The sequence below is a fragment of the Mizuhopecten yessoensis genome, unplaced genomic scaffold, assembly GCF_002113885.1.
Source record: "Mizuhopecten yessoensis strain PY_sf001 unplaced genomic scaffold, ASM211388v2 scaffold6169, whole genome shotgun sequence".
Taxonomy (NCBI): domain Eukaryota; kingdom Metazoa; phylum Mollusca; class Bivalvia; order Pectinida; family Pectinidae; genus Mizuhopecten; species Mizuhopecten yessoensis.
This window is the reverse complement of record NW_018406415.1, coordinates 2,093,820-2,113,858: the sequence shown is the minus strand read 5'-3', so window position 1 is coordinate 2,113,858 and position 20,039 is coordinate 2,093,820. Positions and strand designations below refer to the sequence as shown.

At 33.5% G+C, this 20,039-nt stretch overlaps 1 protein-coding gene across 1 annotated transcript in view; it reads right to left on the bottom strand.

The window, feature by feature from the left end:
- Positions 1–20,039, bottom strand: part of LOC110451758 (sodium-coupled monocarboxylate transporter 1-like) — an 80,020-nt gene that overhangs the window by 8,428 nt on the left and 51,553 nt on the right. Inside the window, exons 2-9 of the mRNA XM_021499929.1 lie at positions 9,897–10,262; positions 7,330–7,398; positions 6,763–6,814; positions 6,400–6,467; positions 5,003–5,083; positions 2,645–2,718; positions 2,042–2,179; positions 958–1,093 (exon numbers count right to left, since the gene is read on the bottom strand). Of these exons, the coding sequence (XP_021355604.1) occupies positions 958–1,093; positions 2,042–2,179; positions 2,645–2,718; positions 5,003–5,083; positions 6,400–6,467; positions 6,763–6,814; positions 7,330–7,398; positions 9,897–10,262 (984 nt within the window). The remainder of the gene's footprint in view (positions 1–957; positions 1,094–2,041; positions 2,180–2,644; positions 2,719–5,002; positions 5,084–6,399; positions 6,468–6,762; positions 6,815–7,329; positions 7,399–9,896; positions 10,263–20,039) is intronic.

Genomic DNA, 20,039 nt, shown 5'->3' with positions numbered 1-20,039 from the left:
CAAATATAGACATACGTATTAATATTATATTTTTATAGTAGTTCCACTGATATACATGTAACTAATGAAGATCAATGGGACTCGAACCCTGGATTGTAGACACGACCGATAACGGAACGGAACTCAAATTCACTTCCTTGAACTATTATGGCCACTATTTTGTTTCAGAGGTGTCACGTGTTCTGTGTTCCTTTCGTTTGTAAATGTTACTATCCTTTCTTTTATTCCTTTGTGTCTCGACTTTGCTTTTTTCTCTTTGTTTTTTTTCTCTGTCTTTTCGGTGACATATGTGGTAATGCCTCTACACTATACACTGTTCACAGTGTATTTCGCAAATACGTCAATGCATAGACATTTTTCTTACTCACAGAGTGTTACAGTTTATGAAGTGTATTTAATAGGTGTATGACTCCTATTGTTATTTTGAAAGTCCTAGTACTTTCAAGTTTAATACATTATTTAATTATGTCAATAATGAAGAATTAATTTCACTTATAAAATTCCTTAAGCCACATAATTGAGCGAATTAACACTGTCCAGTAACACCATGATTTGTATGTAAACTGTACTATATATATGTATATAGTTATCTACACTGTAACCAGTTTGCGAGAATAAAAACTTATCATTGTCATTGTTATTGTGACGTCACAAGAAACAATATGATGACGTCACATTTTGCAAAAATTGGCCAAACTGGTCATGTTCAATCTTATTTTTTTTAAATGGGCTTAACGTTGATTTCAAGTAGAGTTTGTACACTGCTATATACTTATATAATTTTAATGTACTTCAATTAATAAATGAGAGAATGAATGAGTGCCCCGATACTGACGGAAATTAATGTTATAGATATAATTCTATTTTACAGACATTTCTCCATACTTTTAACACTAGTACAAACTGACATTAACTGGGAATATACTAATAAGTATCAGAAACAGAAGAAACAAATACCTGATTAGAACTTTGAATATATCCTGCACGTGTAGGATCGCATGCCTGGTTGTAATAGAAGGCGAATAGGACCAGTCCAAGTAATGCCATAAGGGTTTCCAGGATTACCGCGGCGGGCAGATTGGTCAAGACCGCTCTTAAGAGACAAAGTACGTTAAACCGTAAGTTCTCATGACACAGCAAATACTGCATAAAAGCCAGAACAAATGATTACCAATTACACGTCAAACGCCTTATTTCAGGCATGCAGTTTATCTAGAGATATTGAATTTACTTAGTAGATTGATTTACGTTTTCTATGTTTAGATCAGCGGGTCACTGCATGTGTCTGGGAGAAGTCTGGTGAATGACGGCCCAGACAATTCGATTTTTATAAAAATACATCGTGCATTTTCATGCTGTATGCTATCATTTTGGCTATCATTTTGGTTATTTCTGAACCATACCAAGTTAGTTAGATATTAACAATGGACTTTTAATACAAAATTTTCCTATGAACGATTTTGTCATGATTTCTTTAAGTTACCAGAATATGGAAGTTATTTAGAAATTAATTTTTCAACATATTTTTCTTCATCAGATAAATTCTTATTTATATGCCTGTTTTGACCAACCATGTTTACACGCCTACACGCTCTTTAATAAATGTCTGTTTATTCATGAATAGCGTTTTATGCAATTTCCTGTTTACAACAAAGGTTTAATTGGGATCTGCGGCAATGGATTTTCTCTCGTGAATGTTAAAATAAATGAAGCAATATATGTCCATAGAAAATAAATGTATGAGGTTCCGAGTTTAATATGAAAATATTTAACTGTAATAACGAAAAGCATATGCTTAACACCTTTGTAAGCATTTTAAACTTCTACAATACCGAAGAAAAATGTTACAAACAATTCATTAGGTATTTGATAACCGTCAGCACTACCTTCTTAATCTGTAAAACTACACTGATTGACGAGAGAGTTAAACATTATCACCGACAAAAAACGATCAAAGTCATCAATCATAATATCTAAAATTAAAATGCCACACATGAATTAACGATATTGTACATGCTTTGTATACTACAAAACTACACACTTTCGCGCTTCCCTGATGGACGACGTTGAACTTATTCTTTGGACACCCGATTGGCTGATTCCATGCCCTATCCATGACGTCACAGTTCCCAAAGTAACTGCCCAAAACGTCTGTCTAGCTGTTGGATCAGGATCCAGGCTGTAATGTTAACAGATAGTAAGATTTATATAAAGAATATGTGTTAGGCAGTGTACACAGAAACGAATATTAAATAAAAGGATATACATTCCAACAAGAGTAAAACATTATCAATGTAAGTAGGTCAAACTAGTGTAACAGTTTTGTGCTGAAATATACAATATAAAGAAAGAATACTTACCAGTTTGATACTTTATTGATAGTGAAGTTAAGCTTATTGATTTATTTTCGTTCAAAATTTATTAATTAACCTTGAAGTGAACCGTGCTATTCAAAATCAAAAAAATCATTTTTTTTGTCCTCATTTCGGTGCAAATCGCCAATAATTATTATATTTTTGTACACGTTTTGTCTTCAGAAACTCGCTTTCAAATGCTTAATTTATTGATAATTTGGAATCTGAAAGGAATAACTTTCTAAATTCTGGAAAACAAATAATTACGCAATGAACCATTTGTAAATTACTTTAAAAACTGAACTCTTCCTTGTTCGGAACATGTTTGCCAGACCTGAAGAAGTCCTCCCGACCCTATAATACCCTGAAATATAAAACAAGCGTGAAATATAAAAACACGTATAATCATCAATTCCGTCTTTGCATATTGCAGAGTTATCTTCTCTTGGGAGCAGGGTTTTGAGAAAACGACGTAATTTTCTCACACAAACCAATGACGTAACAATCAATACCTGCTCCCAAGAGAAGATAACTCTGCAATACGCAAAGACCGATTTAAGAGACCCATATCATCCCCTGATTTATTAGGTTGCTGTTTTAAAATCTTCAGAATATGAGTATTCATTGATATTATATTATCCAGATGTGAAATAAAGACCACGGATGTCGTCAGTCTTTATGACATCATTTTCATGGGCTTGAAAATTTATTTATTTTAGAAACAGTGTTAATATCGATTTAACTTTGCATGTGTATTTACATTAACCAAAAACATGCTATATGTACATAGTGGCTACTGTAAAAATCCCTTTTTTCGCGTTGCAAAATTTTCACAGATTTGTTTCAATGTTCGATTTCACGGGATCCATTTTTGCGGATTTCTTGTCTAGTGGCTTCTGTACATAGCGCTACACTAAAGTTCGATTAAATTCCTTCTAATTTCATGGATTGAATTTTTTACGGACAATTCGCATTCCGTAAAAAAAGAAATAACACCGACAATAATCAGTTGTTTCAAAAGTACGAACATTTTTTTAATATACGGTAGATTACGTCTTCACGTTTATGCACTTAAAGCATCGACCACTAATTCAAGAATAACGCGAATTCCGCAACAAATATACATGCCGAATATTAGTACGAAGATGTTATTTCCAAACATAAATGGGTGCGGAATATAGGTAATCACAGTAGAATAAAATACAGGCGGACAACTAAGTAGCAAGTTAATCCATATTTACCGCAGCATTTTGATGAAAATTAGCGACCGAAAAAATAACAACTTTTGCAGTAAAATATAGAGAAATTATGTGATCAGCATGATGGTCTATTTGTAGTACTGATAAAGGTTGGAAATAACAAATGCCCCCAAAGCCTTAAGGTACATGTGCCCTCATTAAGCTAATGTGCCTCAACATGGAAATCAGAGGAGATATATATATAAAAAAAAAATGAAACCACGTCAATTAATCGCAAAATTTGTTAAGACGATACCAGCGAGTCTGGTAATAGATGAATGTAAGGTTTTGAGGTTAGGCGCGATGGTTTAACGAGTGCTTAATTTCTAAGATCGAATCCCGAGAGTTGATATTTCTATCTCGCATCAAACAGGAGTGATTTATCGTTTTTTCCCCACACTTTCTACTGTTAAAAATACTCCACGATGAAATAGTGTACCCAATACACCAAACCATTATTAATAGCGCAGGCAGTGCGTGACAAACGTGTATTGTGATATTGTAATGTTGTAAAAATTGATGGTGCGATGGTGACATTTTCAGTATAAGGGCAGATTTGTTTGGGCTGTCGTGTTCCCCTTAATTCAAAGACAGATATGTTTTTCCATAAAAAAATGAATACACTTATGACAGGAGAGAGAAAAGCATTTTCTGAGACACGTACGACAATCAACAACGCTTAGCCTGTTAATGTAGGTCATTCACTGTCGAATCAGTGAATATTTCTGTACCAAAGCGTGAAATGGTGTCCAAATGTCGACTAAAAACACTTCACCAGCTATACGATTAAAACCTTCAGAGATGAAAACATATCAAAATGATTGATCAACAGGATAATTTTATCAGTAAAATATGTATAGATTGTCACACTTTCATGAGAACAGATTTTTCATCTTGACGACGTGGATACAATTGAGAGGCCACCACAGTATTGCATTCTCATACTGAACAGCCGGGATACTGGTTTAAGCATGCTACCCGTATGCGATTTAATGACGTAAAACATCTTTATGTAGAAGATAATTATATTTACAACAGTCATCGCCTAAAAAAAAGTTAGTGTGGTAAAAAATAACATGTAGAAATATTGATCAGGTTATGCTCCTGAGCATATTTAAGTTTTCTCCTGAGCATTTGTAAATGTTTGGTTAACCAAACTAATATTCTCGTTTCCTATATTGTTAAAGGGAAGGTATCTACATGTATGTCAGAACTTCACCCACCTTCAAGTGAACTTAGACTGTAACAAAGGCATAAAGCCGCAAACAAAAAATACTTAGACTATATAGATAGTAATATCTGGCTGAAATGAAACGCACATATGGAAGTTGATCATCAGAAATTAAACATAGGATTGTCCTCAGTTGTAACTTTACCAAAAGGGTGTTATATCAATCTAAAGGAAATTACCTTTACCAAAACGACGGTAATTCCGGCGATCATGACGAGGAACTGGAAGACGTCCGTCCACACCACTGCTTTCATTCCACCCTGAATACACGAACCATTTTATATACTGTAAACATGGTAAGTTGTGTGTTTGTTTTATTTTCGCGGCAGTGTTTATATTGCAATTAATCCATCAATTTAACGGGACAGCAAACATTTCACCAAACATTTTAACCCAACAATTTAGAGCGGGAAGTTTGTTCTTATTTTTGCACATAAACAAACTTGTTTGTCGAAAAGATAAAATGATATTTTACAAAACAAAGCTTTATGCAACACATTGTCGCATTAGTCATTTTCGCTACATTTCGTCATTTCAGCTGTATTTGTCAACATTTGAACCGTTATAAAAGCGTTATTGGTACAGTATTTCAGATGTGTTTTTTTATTCAAGAAAACAACTAACAATAAGGATGAACAGTAAGATTTACAAATAGGTGACATAATAAAACATTTCCTGATGTTGTCAAGTTTCTTTGCGTCTAAATTTTGAAAATACACAGGAGGTTTAATACGTTTGAAGATCTTATAGTTTGTCGTTTGAAAACAAATGCAAAAGCAGAATTTGTAGCCATAATCCGTGGCTTATTGTGGCCGCGAGTATATTTACAACATTCGAAGATATTTGAAGTGTCTGGTTTTGTAAGTGTACGTGTAACTATGATGCGGGTAATTTCAGGTTATGTAGCAATTTTTTTCTGCATTTGGTATTTATGAGGCTTTTGTAGAAATTCAATACATCTGGGTGTTTTTTTAAGAAAATGTAATGGCAGCTTTTGAAACCATTTATTTTGAATGCGGCTTTAAAGAGAAACTTTAAAACAACCGACTTACAGTTTATGGCCCTGGTTTTATGGCTAAATTAACTATCGTATAAGGTTGTGCTGGAGACACATTTATTTAAGTGCATTTCAGAAATAGATACATTCGTCCACTTTTGAACGTTTCTACCAATGAAAATATCTTCGAATCCAGGGGTTACGTTCACTCTCGCTCTCTGCACGCCTGGAATATGCCAGAACATAATTGAAGGTACGTATAGCTACAAATGTAGCTATTTGTTTGGTGTCAGGTTTAAAAACGTGACCAATCGGATGCTAATAGCTGTCCTTTGAAGATTTACAGAGGAGAGACACCCTACTTCAAAGACAGTCAATTTAACCGTTACGCAACCGAGAGATTGTTTTGATTTAAACTAGTCTCATCGTCTCATCTGCGATGTGGGTAACACTGAGCCTTCGACTTTTCTATGACATTTTCAAGTGCAGGGAGGGTAGGTTAGAACAGCCCCTAGAGTATCGGGGATGTAATGAGAAATCCTTACTGCAATCCGGAGTTGTGTACGTGTTTATACTTACCATCATGGTGTAAAGCACTGCTACGGATGCTACTAAAGGTATGGAAATCCACACAGATAGGTCAGTCACTGTAACAGAACATGTCGTAGACACGAGGTCACATTTCCTGTACTGTAGTAACATGTAAGTGCACTTACCAATGATCATTTATTTTACGGTTATACGTTACATTGTACGATATACGCAAAACACGAAAACCGCGAAAATTATTTTTATGCAGTATTTTTTTTGTATCTATTTAACCTTGCATTGCTATTTTACCGTGCCCTCCCCCCCCCCCCCCCCCCCCTTNNNNTTTTTTTTTATATAATTCTATTTGCACGTTTTGCAAACTATAAAAGATCAATAAATTGTGAAACCTACCTGCTTCCAAAGCCAGAGACGGTACAAATAGGGCGATGGCCATGTACATCACCTAGTCAAATGAATCAATCAACGTCTATACAATTGTCTACCAGATAAACTATATTTACGTCAGTCCATTCAATACGCAGAGCGAGCCCGTACATACACTGCATAGTGACTGGCATTGTGATTAGCAAGAATGACCATAATCCATATAACGGTTTTTAGTATGATGATACAATTCGTGGTAATGATACTTGCCAACTTAGAAAATAAAACATTGGGGAGATTCCACGTGCTTAAAAAACCCACGTATGAAATATGTGAATATACCGTATAGCCGGTAGGTTAACAATAACACTAACTTAAAAATGGCTTCTTTGAGTAGTTCGTTCAGATGAAATAATGGATCTTAGAATAGAGAAATGGCTAGCAAATTTGCTTGTAAAAAATGCTCAAGTTCAGGCTCAATATTGGGAGTTTCCCACCTGGCCTCCAACATAGGGAGAGTTGGCAAGTATGGTAATAACTCACGCGGCCTCTCCCCGTCACTTCCGCCCATAAACAATGTAGTTGATCTCGTACCGTAAACAGTGAGCCTAACACACTTCCGGTGATCCTCACAGCACGTGACTGGAAACGGAGTTCGAGATACTGTAAACAACACAAAACGATAAAGGATTCAGGATGTGTGTGATATATTTATGAGTCTGCGTGTCTTTGGTGGAATAACGTTGTCACAGATTTATCCCAACAAATTAAACTTCTTGAAAAACATTTTAGAGATCATATTTATCTAAAAATTGACAAAATTAGTTCATCGTTATAATATGGAAAAAATAAATAAAAAAATATCACGATTTAAATTTTGAATCAATGGTTTATCTTTTTTTCGAATTAGATTATAAAAACGTTATCAAATTAAGACGATAACAGGTTTTATTTTCGTTTGTATAAAACAAGCCTATGACCTTCTGAGCAATAACAGTGCTACATCACTTGAAATGTATTTGAAAACATGTAAACTCTCACTTCTTTTTTACAGACTAGTAAATGAATTGTGGCCAGTACATGTAGCAGGTTTCCTTGTGAGTCATTCGATCCAGGAAGTAATATCTTCTACAGAAGGTTATCCTCGATACTCCAGGGGCTTAGAATATGTCATAACAAACTCGAAGGCTCAGTATGCACCACCTTGTGGATGAGACGAGATCTAGACGGCTGGTCGCGCAACAGTAATATCGACTGGCTTTGAAATCGGGTGCCAATTCTTTGTAATCTTCAAAAGGCAGGTATCAGCCTAGCGATTGGTCAGTTTTTTAATTTTTACCTGAGACCAATTAAAACAGCTTGCCGCGTGCCTTCAATTTTGCTATAACAAATTCCAGGGGTGCATAGATCGAAAGTAAGCATTTCACCCCTTGTATCGAGGATGTCAGAAAGGATAGGATACTTAAGATAAGTGAGCGGTGCTATGGTTAGACACATACATATGTTTACTGCCAAGACACATATCAGCATGACTAGATTAAGACACATATATGCTTACCTCATAGACACCTGTGAGCCGGGCTATGTGTAAACATGTACTTACCACATAGACACTTGTAAGCCGGACTATGTTTAGACACAAACGTGTACTTACCTCATAGACACTTGTAAGTCGGGCTTTGTTAAGACACAAACATGTACAATGTACTTACCTCATAGACACTTGTAAGCCAGACTATATTTAGACACAAACGCGTACTTACCTCAAAGACAATTGTAAGCCGGACTATGTTTAGACAAAAACATGTATTTACCTCAAAGACAATTGTAAGCCGGACTATGTTTATACAAAAACATGTATTTACCTCATAGACACTTGTAAGCCGGAATTTGTTTAGACACAAACATGGACTTACATCATAGACACTTGTAAGCCGGACTTTGTTTAGAGACAAACATGGACCTACCTCATAGACACTTGTAAGCCGGACTATATTTAGACACAAACGTGTACTTACCTCAAAGACAATTGTAAGCCGGACTATGTTTAGATAAAAACATGTATTTACCTCAAAGACAATTGTAAGCCGGACTATGTTTATACAAAAACATGTATTTACCTCATAGACACTTGTAAGCCAGACTATATTTAGACACAAACGCGTACTTACCTCAAAGACAATTGTAAGCCGGACTATGTTTATACAAAAACATGTATTTACCTCATAGACACTTGTAAACCTAACTATGTTTAGACAAAAACATATATTAACCTCATAGACACTTGTAATCCGGACTTTGTTTAGACACAAACATGGTCTTACCTCATAGACACTTGTAAGCCGGGCTTTGTTAAGACACAAACATGTACAATGTACTTACCTCATAGACCCTTGTAAGCCAGACTATATTTAGACACAAACGCGTACTTACCTCAAAGACAATTGTAAGCCGGACTATGTTTAGATAAAAACATGTATTTACCTCAAAGACAATTGTAAGCCGGACTATGTTTATACAAAAACATGTATTTACCTCATAGACACTTGTAAACCTAACTATGTTTAGACAAAAACATATATTAACCTCATAGACACTTGTAATCCGGACTTTGTTTAGACACAAACATGGTCTTACCTCATAGACACTTGTAAGCCGGGCTTTGTTAAGACACAAACATGTACAATGTACTTACCTCATAGACACTTGTAAGTCGGGCTTTGTTAAGACACAAACATGTACAATGTACTTACCTCATAGACACTTGTAAGCCAGACTTTATTTAGACACAAACGCGTACTTACCTCAAAGACAATTGTAAGCCGGACTATGTTTATACAAAAACATGTATTTACCTCATAGACACTTGTAAGCCGGATTTTGTTTAGACACAAACATGGACTTACATCATAGACACTTGTAAGCCGGACTTTGTTTAGACACAAACATGGACTTACCTCATAGACACTTGTAAGCCTGACTTTGTTTAGACACAAACATGGACTTACATCATAGACACTTGTAAGCCGGACTTTGTTTAGACAAAAACATATATTTACCTCATAGACACTTGTAAGCCGGACTTTGTTTAGACACAAACATGGACTTACCTCATAGACACTTGTAAGCCCGGCTTTGTTTAGACACAAACATGGACTTACCTCATAGACACTTGTAAGCTGCAAAGGATGGAGCACTGGAACAAACAGTACAGCTACTAGTATATACCCTGTTACGAGTCCTATAATTCCTAAATAAATCTGCGTCCCATACTGGTAAATCTCCACAGGTAAGCCAAGAAGGCTGATTCCAGACTGGAAAGTCACTAACAGAGAAATCGCTACAGGACAGAACGAAATCTTTCGATTTCCCACCAAGTATTCTTCCAATGTCTTTTGCTTCCCTCCTGATTTTGCAAAATATATTCCTATTGAAATTGATATCAACAAGGTAACACCAAATATTAGGAATTCCACATAGTGTAAAGTTTCCGCCATATTTTGGACAATACCTGAACGAAAGTTATACTTATGTGATTATCATATATATTTAATTCATCTCCTTGGACTGATCTAAGTATTACCGTTTTTATTCTAAATAACCGATTTATAGATATCAACGAAGATTTCAATGTAGATTTCAATGTCTACAGTACACGTATCACTTCGTGTTTAGATAACGCGGCGTCACAACCTAGTTTAAATTTAAAAAAAAAATATAAGTTAAAATCCTCTGTTACCTGTAGTAAACAAAGCGTGTAAAAGATTGCAGCGCCACCAACATTGCATATTGGTTACTTTTTTATAATTGTTGTTATCAGGTTTCAACTGAAATATGCATAACATGCGGATTGGCAGAGTGGTAAACACGCCTTCCATGCATGCGGCCGGGGTTCGATCCCCGAAGTCGTCGTACGCGTGGACTATTCAAAGAAAGTGGGTTTTTTTCTGCCCACACAACTCCAATAACCCAGGTGGAATATGAAATGCTCTGGGGTGGATTTTGCGGTATCTGTGTTGTGTCATTCAAGTTAGGTGGCACTATAAATGATACCGTTGGAAGCACGGTCCCACTACAAACAGAACACACTACATCTCCAGCACACACGCAGGTATACACACATAGGGAGATTATTAGCCAGTATTCTTCAAAAATTGATTAATTGATAATTGATTGATATAGTATGTAATGTATATGTTAAAAATATTGGTTGTATAAATTGTACAACTATGTTCCAGTAAGGCGCTTTAGAGTGGCTAATTCTAGTTAGATAGGGCGCTGTATCAAATCATGTATTATTAATATAATTATGCATAAGTATATGATCACCATGTGGATGTGCAGCAAATTTACTAAGTTATTTTTTATAAAATAAGTGCAACATACTTAAAAAATAATCGACTGTAAGTAATCAAACCCAAAATAACAAAATAATAATAATTATTATAATAATTCGAGGTTCATATATACCGCTTTATCACAACCTAGTTCGTAGGTTCCAAAAATATTATCCGTGGTTATAGGGACTTTTGAAACCAGCCAATATCTTTTTCAACTCCCTGGGGCGAAAACAGACGGTGCTGCCATTGCCCAACCATGTACTCATTTACAGCTGAGTAGACTGGAGCAAGCGGAGTAAAGTGTCTTACTCAAAAATACAACACAGTGCCATGCCGTGACTCGAACCCGCAACCCTTCGGTCACGAGCCAGGCGTCCTACCACTAGACTACAGTGGCTTTTTTTTTTTTTAAATATTCCAATGTTTTATTTTTATTTAAGATATTTTATAACAAAACGAAATATAGGCTGACGTTTTCTCAAGTTATTCGTTCCTTCATTTTCTGAAATTAAATTCATCAGTTTGGAAATATGTCATCAAAGAGTTTTGCTTTATAAACAAACAATGCATATACGTATTAAATGTGTCGCAACTTTTCAAGACCGATTGGCCCCTTTGTTAAGCTAATCGACTTGGCAAATAACAAAATATAGCAATGATTGTTTATTACATTAAATTACGCAATATTCACGATAACATGTTGATAAAGTATTTGTATGCCGTTTTTATTGAGATATGAAGAATAAGGGCTTGCACGAAGCTAAATTATATTAGCTGATAAAGCGAAAACATGCACTTATCTTTTGAAAATCATGATATACAGAAATATGAATGTATTTTAGTGCATATTGTATCTCAAAGTGATAATTTTTAATCCTGGGCCATTGATAATTTGTTTTCTAATTCATATTGTACTATTTTTATTTTTTATTTTTTTTGCTGAATCTTGTATTTCCAAAATATATCAAAATGTTACAAATGTGTTCTGATTTACAAAGTTTCTTTTAAAATACAGGGTTAAAATTACATCGGTTGCATATCCCATCACCAGTTTAGAGGAAACGAATCGACCTGTTGTATCCACTGCATGATCGTACAAGGTGACTAATAAGTCCAAAACTTCCCTTATACTTTGTTATAATTTAGATGACTACGGTATTGTGAAACCTACCAATAACGTGTGACTTTACATATAGTTATAAATGGTCATTCGTATATCTAGATATGTGGATATTCTTGTCACGTATTTTAACTTGAGACATAATTATATGCTGATCCACGTCTAAATTTAGTGTAAGCCAGCACGAGATACACTGACAAAGTAAGGGAGTAGTGCCTACGTTAATGCTGCAGTAGGTCATGGCCCACTTGTATAAAACATCTCAAAGTTAAGGAAAATCTCAAGCAATGTATTGTCTATGGACAATCTTTGACTTGAGGAAATCTCAAGAGTTGAGATGTTTTATACAAGTGGGCCATATCTGATAGACTTGATTTTTGGCAGAAATAAAGTTTAGGGTTACGTCATCATGACATTGGGGGTTTCATCAATATGGAACATTGTACATTTTTTCTTACTCCCAAAATTTTCTTACAAAAAGCTAAATGTACCTTCTCTATATCATATCCATTATGGAATCCCCATATTTCTGATGCATAACCAAGGATACTACTAATATATGTATCAAAGACAGAACAAAGCGTTTCTATATTTAAAGAATAGTTTCTTAAAGAGGACATTAGAGAAAATGAAGTGTTTCTGAATTTTTTTTCGAATTTACCATTATATTTCATCAGAACACCTAGATACTTAAACTCGTCAACAACTTGCAGTTGTTTGTTATCATATGTCCACCGTTCGTTGTTTTTTTTTAAATGTCCACCATTACTAAATACTATAATATTGTCTTTTTCTATATTTACCTCCAGATTCCATTTTTTATTGTAAACACTCAGACTATCCAACATTGATTGCAGTCCTTCTGGAGTTTTAGCAAGTAACACCATATCGTCCACATACATTACAAGAAACCTATTGATCATTTGTATTTCAATGCTGGGACAATTATCCTTTATAAGATTAATTTCAAAGTCATTTATATATAAAGAAAGCATTATTGGTGACAATAATTCCCCTTGTGAGAGACCTGACTTGTTAGGAAAGCATTGGCTATACTTATCCTCGTATTTAACGCATGACTTTACATTTTACAATATAGTCTTTTCTTATTTCTTAATGTCTTATTAATTAATAACAAAAATTGCATCTACAGTGGACAATCCATTCCTAAAGCTGAACTGCGCGTCTGTTAAAATACTATTCTGCAATGCTAATAAATACAACCGACTATTGGCATATACCTAGCAGTAAATCACGCGAAATGACATTTCATATTTTTTTTAATAGTATTTGCATCTGTTTCATATATGATTAAATAAATTTAAGATTTGTTCCGTCAAACAGAAGTATTAAAATAGCAGTATGTTTCATTTTCCAGAATAAGCAAAAATAAATAATTATCTTTTTTTCTGTATCTGATATCAAATCAAAAGGAGGCTTCTCCGATCTTGAAGACATTACCCAACCTCAAAAACCAGTTCCAGCATATGAGTGAACAGAATATTTCCATAACAGTTATGTTTCTCAAATTTGAAATTTCCAACACCAATTTCTTATAATAATTGTGACATTTCAATTTCACGGGAACAAACAATACACATCAAGGAACTAACCTGAAAATATGTCATTCAAAAGAACGGTAACAGTTTATTTTTCAAAAATAAACACCTATTACAGAATATAATGCAACCGTTATCAAAACCATATGAACAATGTAAAAAGCGACCTTTAGTTTAATTTGTATTACACCTTAGTGATTGACACCAAATACTTTTCTACTGGAGAGTCACTTCTCTTAGTTCAAGCCAGTTATATGCACATTAACAAACTTAAATATCAACAATTAAAAAACAGAAAATTGACATATTTCAGTCATGTTCTCTCCAAAAGTATTCTATTACAGTGAAAACTTTAAGGTTCTCTGTTACGAAAATTTGCCGCCGAAAGTTATGCTAATTTTTTTATTCTTTAAATTGCAGAATTTTAATGAACATTATTTTTGTGATCAAGATGAAGACAAATGGTATTTGTACGTTGAGCATCCGAAATTTTTGCAAAAGATTAAGGTAATTACAAAATACTAGTATTGATTATTTGTTACCTGCTATTGCAGGTGGAAAAATTATAGAAAAGATAAACTAATATCAGGTGAGCGCTAAGAGCCCGTAATGGGAATAGCAAATCGCCTTTCGTCCGTCGTCGTGAAGCCCAATACGCCGTAATTTGCCAATGTATAGAAATAAATAATACTAAAACAATTTCATAAAACTTTTTATTTATTTATTTTGTTAAATTACACATGAATGCCTTATATCATTGCATAAATTGCTCTAAAACAATAATATTTAAATTCTAAAACAGTTTAAATACAATTTGCTTACAAGAATAACGAAATTTATATTATTACAAATATCTTGATATCAGCCACAGGGGAAGCCACTCTGTGCATGTTAGTTGCATCAAGTGTTTGTTTTGTTAATCCTACAGTAGTTACTTCAATTAATCACATATTGACCATGTAAAAGGATCTGATGGTAATTGCTTTAGGCTCCAATGAGCGGCTGGCCGGACAAATGTGGGCTTGTCGTCCGGTCCCCCTCCCCACTAATTACAGGCCCCCTGTGGCCATACTACGCTATCGTGCAACTGACCAGTGGGGTCGTTGCTGGACTTGGGTCAGCCTTGTGATTTAATCAGTGTCAATTTCTTGTGTAAAAAGACCCCATTCAGTACAAATACTAAGGTGATACGGGTCAATTAAGCTGATACGACAGGGAGGATTTCAAACTGAAGCTGATACGGAGCCGTATCAGCTAAATGGCCTGGGGAGAACCCTGGACTCACTAACGTTACTGAACAGCTATTTCAAAATGTAGCAGACATACACATGTCTGGTTGAACATTTTACAAAATACTAATATTGTTTATTTGTTACCTGCTATTGCAGGTGGAAAAATTATAGAAAAGATAAACTAATATCAGGTGAGCGCTAAGAGCCCGTAATGGGAATAGCAAATCGCCTTTCGTCCGTCGTCGTGAAGCAACAAACGCCGTAATTTGTAAATGTATAAAAATAAATAATACTAAAATAGTTTCATAAAACTTTTTATTTATTTATTTTGTTAAATTACACATTAATGCCTTATATTATTGCATAAACTGCTCTAAAACAATAAGACTTAAATTCTAAAATAGTTTAACTACAATTTGCTTACAAGAATAACGAAATTTTTATTATTACAAATTTCTTGTTATCAGACACAGGGGAAGCCACTCTGTGCATGTTATACATTTTGGAACTGGTTACGATAGCATTGCCGTGCGGGCTTGGGGCGTATTTTGGGGTTAGGTAGGGTTGAGGATACCTTTATTTCTTCCCTTGCCTCCTGCTTTAACCAGCTTCAAATGTAAAATTCCAAAATAATTCTTGATGTCGAGCGTTACATGGTCTACACGCTTAATATAGATTTACTTGATCTAGACTTGTTCATATCATAGTACAATAGGCCTAACATGTGTTAGCTAGGACATTATCACATGTGTACGTGTGCTGTGATCCATATCAGTATAACTTTATTATTCAATTAGCTTCTTGGCAGAGACGTATCGAATATCAAGTAGGCCTATGACTGAGTGAATCACGCTCCGGGATAGTCCGAATTATTCTGACGTTTTATCGACTTTTTTCATATCGGTCTGTCGACGACAAAGTTGATAAAACGTCAGAATAATTCGGACTAGCTCCGGGAGCAATACTGAACTGTATGTAGTGAACTCTATTTGTTTTGGTAGAGTATCAGGTGGGATTATATGGGGGAGAGGGTGAATTTTACAGTTAATGTGTATTTTACCCTGCATATGCCATAAACACGGACAAAAACTGTCATATAATGAATAGACGTACCTGGCTTTACTGCCTAGTATTGTAATATCACAGAGTAGCCTCCCCTGCGTTTGATATTAACACAAATTGTTATTTACAATTCTTATTCGATCAAGTAAAATTATACACAATAACTGTTTTATAATCCAATTTTGATATTTTAATAATTTTTTTCCTCTGAATAAAAGAAATTATTAATGAATAAAAAAAAAAAAAAAAAAAAAAAAAAATAAAATGTCAATGAGTTTGATTTAAGTAATATATTTTGTAATATAAGTGTAAATAAATTTTATTGCATTCATACGACGACGGATGTAGGGTGATTTGCTATTCTAATGAAGGGCACTTGGCGCTCACCTGAGAATAGTTCGATCTTTTTATCAATTTTTATATCTGCCACGGCAGGTAACAAAATCTATTAACAATAAAGTAAATAGAGCTGATCATGAAAGTCATTTAACGTTAGAATTCATTTGCGAAAATGCGACCAGTGCCTGAAAGTTTAACTTTCATTGGATGACTTATTAACAAACGGCAATCTGATTAACTTCGAAGGCAGACCATGTAACATGATGACTTAAATCAGACTGTACCGAACGGTTAAATCTCAAGATTTTTTGAAAAGAAAATGATGTAATTAAATTAATGTAATTAAAGTAATGTCATCTTCTATGTACTGTAATGTCACCTTCATTGTATTGTAATGTCATCTCCTTGGTATTGTAATGTCACCTTCTTTGTACTGTAATGTCACATTCTTAGTATTATAATGTCATCTTCTATGTATTGTAATGTCATCTTCTAGGTAATTAATGTCACATTCTAGGTATTGTAATGCCACATTCTATAAACTGTAATGTCACAATCTAGGTATTGTAATGTCATCTTCTAGGTAATTAATGTCACCTTCTTTGTACTGTAATGTCATATTCTAGGTATTGTAAAGTCATCTCCTGTGTATTGTAATGTCACCTTCTTTGTACTGTAATGTCACATTCTATAAACTGTAATGTCACATTCTAAGTATTATAATGTCATCTTCTAGGTATTTAATGTCACATTCTAAGTATTATTATGTCATCTTCTAAATATTATAATGTCATCTTCTAGGTATTTAATGTCACATTCTATGTATTGTAATGCCACATTCTATAAACTGTAATGTCACAATCTAGGTATTGTAATGTCATCTTCTAGGTATTGTAATGTCAAAATCTAGGTATTGTAATGTCATCTTCTAGGTATTGAAATACACATTTTAGATATTTTTATGTAACCTTTTAGGTATTTTAATGCCACCTTCTATGTACGGTAATGTCCTTTTCTATGTATTGTAGTTTCATCTTCTATGTATTGTTATTTAACAGTCTATATATCTTAAGGTGACCCACGACCCTTGGCCAATATCAGCTCTCGGGCCTCCGGCTCCTTGGGCTAATACGGTAGTCTCTGGCTGATACGGAGTAAAAAAATGAAAATGGTCATATGATAACCTCGAAATATATTGTGGGTACTGACCACAGGCAATTGCAATTAGAGACGTTTGGCAGCTAAAATCGGAGACAATTTACAGGAATCATACGTATCCTGGTAAAAAATGGTGGTCAGATTCTCGACTCTGACCACGGGACTCATTGGATACATTTTGAAAACCCCAGGTTACCTTGTCGTTAAATGTAAAAATCGTCTATACATACAATAATACAAAAATGTATGTATATGTTCTCTATACATACAATAATATGTACATGTTCTCTTTACATACAATAATATGTACATGTTCTCTTTACATACAATAATATGTACATGTTCTCTATACATACAATAATATGTACATGTTCTCTTTACATACAATAATATGTACATGTTCTCTTTGAAAACAATAATATGTACATGTTCTCTATACATACAATACTATGTACATGCTCTCTTTACATACAATGATACGTACATGCTCTCTTTATATACAATACTATGTACATGTTCTCTATACATACAATAATAAGCACATGTTCTCAATACATACAATGATAAATACATGTTCTCTTTACCTCCAATAATATGTACATGTTCTCTATACATAAAATAATAAGTACGTGTTCTCTATACATACAATATTAAGTACATGTTCTCTATACATACAATACTATGTACATGTTCTCTATACATAAAATAATAAGTACGTGTTCTCTATACATACAATATTAAGTACATGTTCTCTATACATACAACAATATGTACATGTTCTCTTTACATACAATACTATGTACATGTTCTCTTCACATACAATAATATGTACATGTTCTCTATACATACAATAATATATACATGTTCTCTATACATACAATACTATGTACATGTTCTCTTTACATACAAAAATATGTTCATGTTCTCTATACATACAATCATATGTACATGTTCTTTTTACATACAATACTATGTACATGTTCTCTTTACATACAATACCATGCACATGCTCTCTATACATACAATACTATTTACATGTTCTCTATATATACAATACTATGTAGATGTTCTCTATACATACAATAATATGTACATGTTCTCTTTTTATAAAATAATAATTACATGTTCTCTTTACATACAATAATATATACATGTTCTCTATACATACAATACTATGTACATGTTCTCTTTACATACAATACTATGTACATGTTCTCTTTACATACAATACCATGCACATGTTCTCTATACATACAATACTATTTACATGTTCTCTATATATACAATACTATGTAGATGTTCTCTATACATACAATAATATATACATGTTCTCTATACATACAATACTATGTACATGTTCTCTATACATACAATACTATGTACATGTTCTCTATACATACAATACTATGTACATGTTCTCTATACATACAATACTATGTACATGTTCTCTATACATACAATACTATGTACATGTTCTCTATACATACAATACTATGTACATGTTCTCTATACATACAATCATATGTACATGTATTCTTTACATACAATAATATATACATGTTCTCTATACATACAATAATATGTACATGTTCCCTTTACATACAATACTATGTACATGTTCTCTTTACATACAATACTATGTACATGTTCTCTATACATACAATAATATGTACATGCTCTCTATACATACAATAATATGTACATGCTCTCTATACATAAAATAATATGTACATTTTCTCTATACATACAATAATAAGTACATGTTCTCTATACATACAACAATATGTACATGTTCTCTATTTATAAAATAATAATTACATGTTCTCTTTACATAGTATTGTATATAAAGAGAGCATGTACATATTATTATATGTATAGAGAACATGTACTTATTATTGTATGTACATGTTCTCTATACATACAATACTATGTACATGCTCTCTATACATACAATACTATGTACATGTTCTCTTTACATACAATAATATATACATGTTCTCTATACATACCATAATAAGTACATGTTCTCTATAAATACAATAATATGTACATGTTCCCTTTACATACAATACTATGTACATGTTCTCTATACATAAAATAATAAGTACGTGTTCTCTATACATACAATATTAAGTACATGTTCTCTATACATACAACACTATGTACATGTTCTCTCTACATACAATAATATGTACGTCTTCTCTATACATACAATAATATCTACATGTTCTCTATACATACAATCCTATTTACATGTTCTCTATACATACAATAATATATACATGTTCTCTATACATACAATACTATTTACATGTTCTCTATACATACAATACTATGTACATGTTCTCTCTACATACAATAATATGTACATGTTCTCTATACATACAATAATATGTACATGTTCTCTATACATACAATAATATATACATGCTCTCTATACATACAATAATATATACATGTTCTCTATACATACAATAATATATACATGTTCTCT